Raw genomic sequence first — 1,368 nt, 5'->3', positions numbered from 1 at the left:
AACAAGTTTTATTTATATTTGCAGGCGAGAAGCCGTTCAAGTGCGAGTACGAAGGATGCGACAGGAGGTTCGCCAACAGTTCCGACAGGAAGAAGCACTCGCACGTGCATACTTCGGACAAACCTTACAACTGTAGAATATCTGGCTGTGATAAGTCTTACACTCATCCCAGTTCCCTCAGGAAACACATGAAGGTACTAGTCGCCGCTGCTCCTCATACTTCTGCGTGAGCTCATTGAAACCTTTTCAATTAATAATCCGATTGTTTATCAATTAATAGGTACACGGTAATGGGAAACTCGACAGCGACGGCAACTACGATTCGGAAGACTCGAACTGTTCGTCCGGCGCTTCCATCAGAGTGACCGACAGCTGCACCACGACCACGACGCCCAGTATCGTGTCGCCTGGCGATCACCACGGCGGCGGCGCCCAGACGCCGTCCATCCTACACTCGACCGGTACCTCGGCTCTGCCGTTGCCCACACCGCCTACCGCGTCCGACTGGTGAGTACTTTTTGCACTCGCAAAGCTCGTTCGAGCAAATATCGTTGTACGCCTCTGTGCGCGTGGACGAAACATTTGATTTATTTTCCTCGCGCCTTGCAGGTACATGAACACGGGTGCGGGCATACCGTCATCAATACAGCCATCGGCCGTCGACCACGGTCACCATTACTTGACGGACCTCAACCATCATCACCACCATCATCCGCACCACCACGCGTCTCTGATGGCGCATCACCATCACGGCACTGCGGCATATTGAAACAAATCCCCCGCTTCATATCTGAACAACAACAATAATAACAACAGCATCGGAGGCCTAACGACTTCCGCCGAATGGAGATAGCACTACGCTGATTCCGGTCCGGATACGTCGACTGCACGACCTTTGATTATGTGCCGTACAACTGCTGTTAATTACGTCGTCCACCGTAGACGTACCGTAACAACAGTTGCAACACATTCGTGCACTGGACGTATGCGCGCGTTGTTATTAATGTATCCGTTGTATTTTAAACGAAGCACATCATTATGGGACGCCATTTTGCTATGTAGGCTGTCCTAAAATTTTATGGACAAACGTTTAACTACCGTGAAGTGGGGGCAACTTGTGATTTTAATATTAGTTTTTAGTGTGATAACTGACGGCTTTTTCATTCACGGGTCGGTGTATAGTTTTTATTTGCATTACGACGACTAGTTTTCAATCATCTAGTATATTATATAAAATACACATTTCTTTTTTTTTTTTATTCATGTATATTATAAAAATCATAATATTCTGTGCCTTTCGAGTCAACTGTCTATTTTACGTGGCGTTAATTACGTTTAAATCAATATTAAACGCGCATATTAATGTTT

The 1,368-nt window shown here is 46.3% G+C and overlaps 1 protein-coding gene across 1 annotated transcript; it reads left to right on the top strand.

Moving 5' to 3' along the window:
• Positions 1-8: 8 nt before the first annotated feature.
• Positions 9-1,358, top strand: LOC126909938 (pair-rule protein odd-paired-like; the record flags this gene model as incomplete). Its single annotated transcript, XM_050692344.1, has 3 exons — positions 9-194; positions 281-507; positions 610-1,358. Coding segments are annotated over 3 exons (573 nt in total), but the record flags the coding sequence as incomplete, so codon positions are not given.
• Between the last annotated feature and the right edge of the window lie 10 nt (positions 1,359-1,368).

The sequence above is a fragment of the Daktulosphaira vitifoliae genome, unplaced genomic scaffold, assembly GCF_025091365.1.
Source record: "Daktulosphaira vitifoliae isolate Bord-2020 unplaced genomic scaffold, ASM2509136v1 Scaffold_2407, whole genome shotgun sequence".
Classification (NCBI taxonomy): Eukaryota; Metazoa; Arthropoda; class Insecta; order Hemiptera; family Phylloxeridae; genus Daktulosphaira; species Daktulosphaira vitifoliae.
Note: the sequence above shows the minus strand (reverse complement) of the source record. Positions and strands in the feature narration are given on the sequence as shown.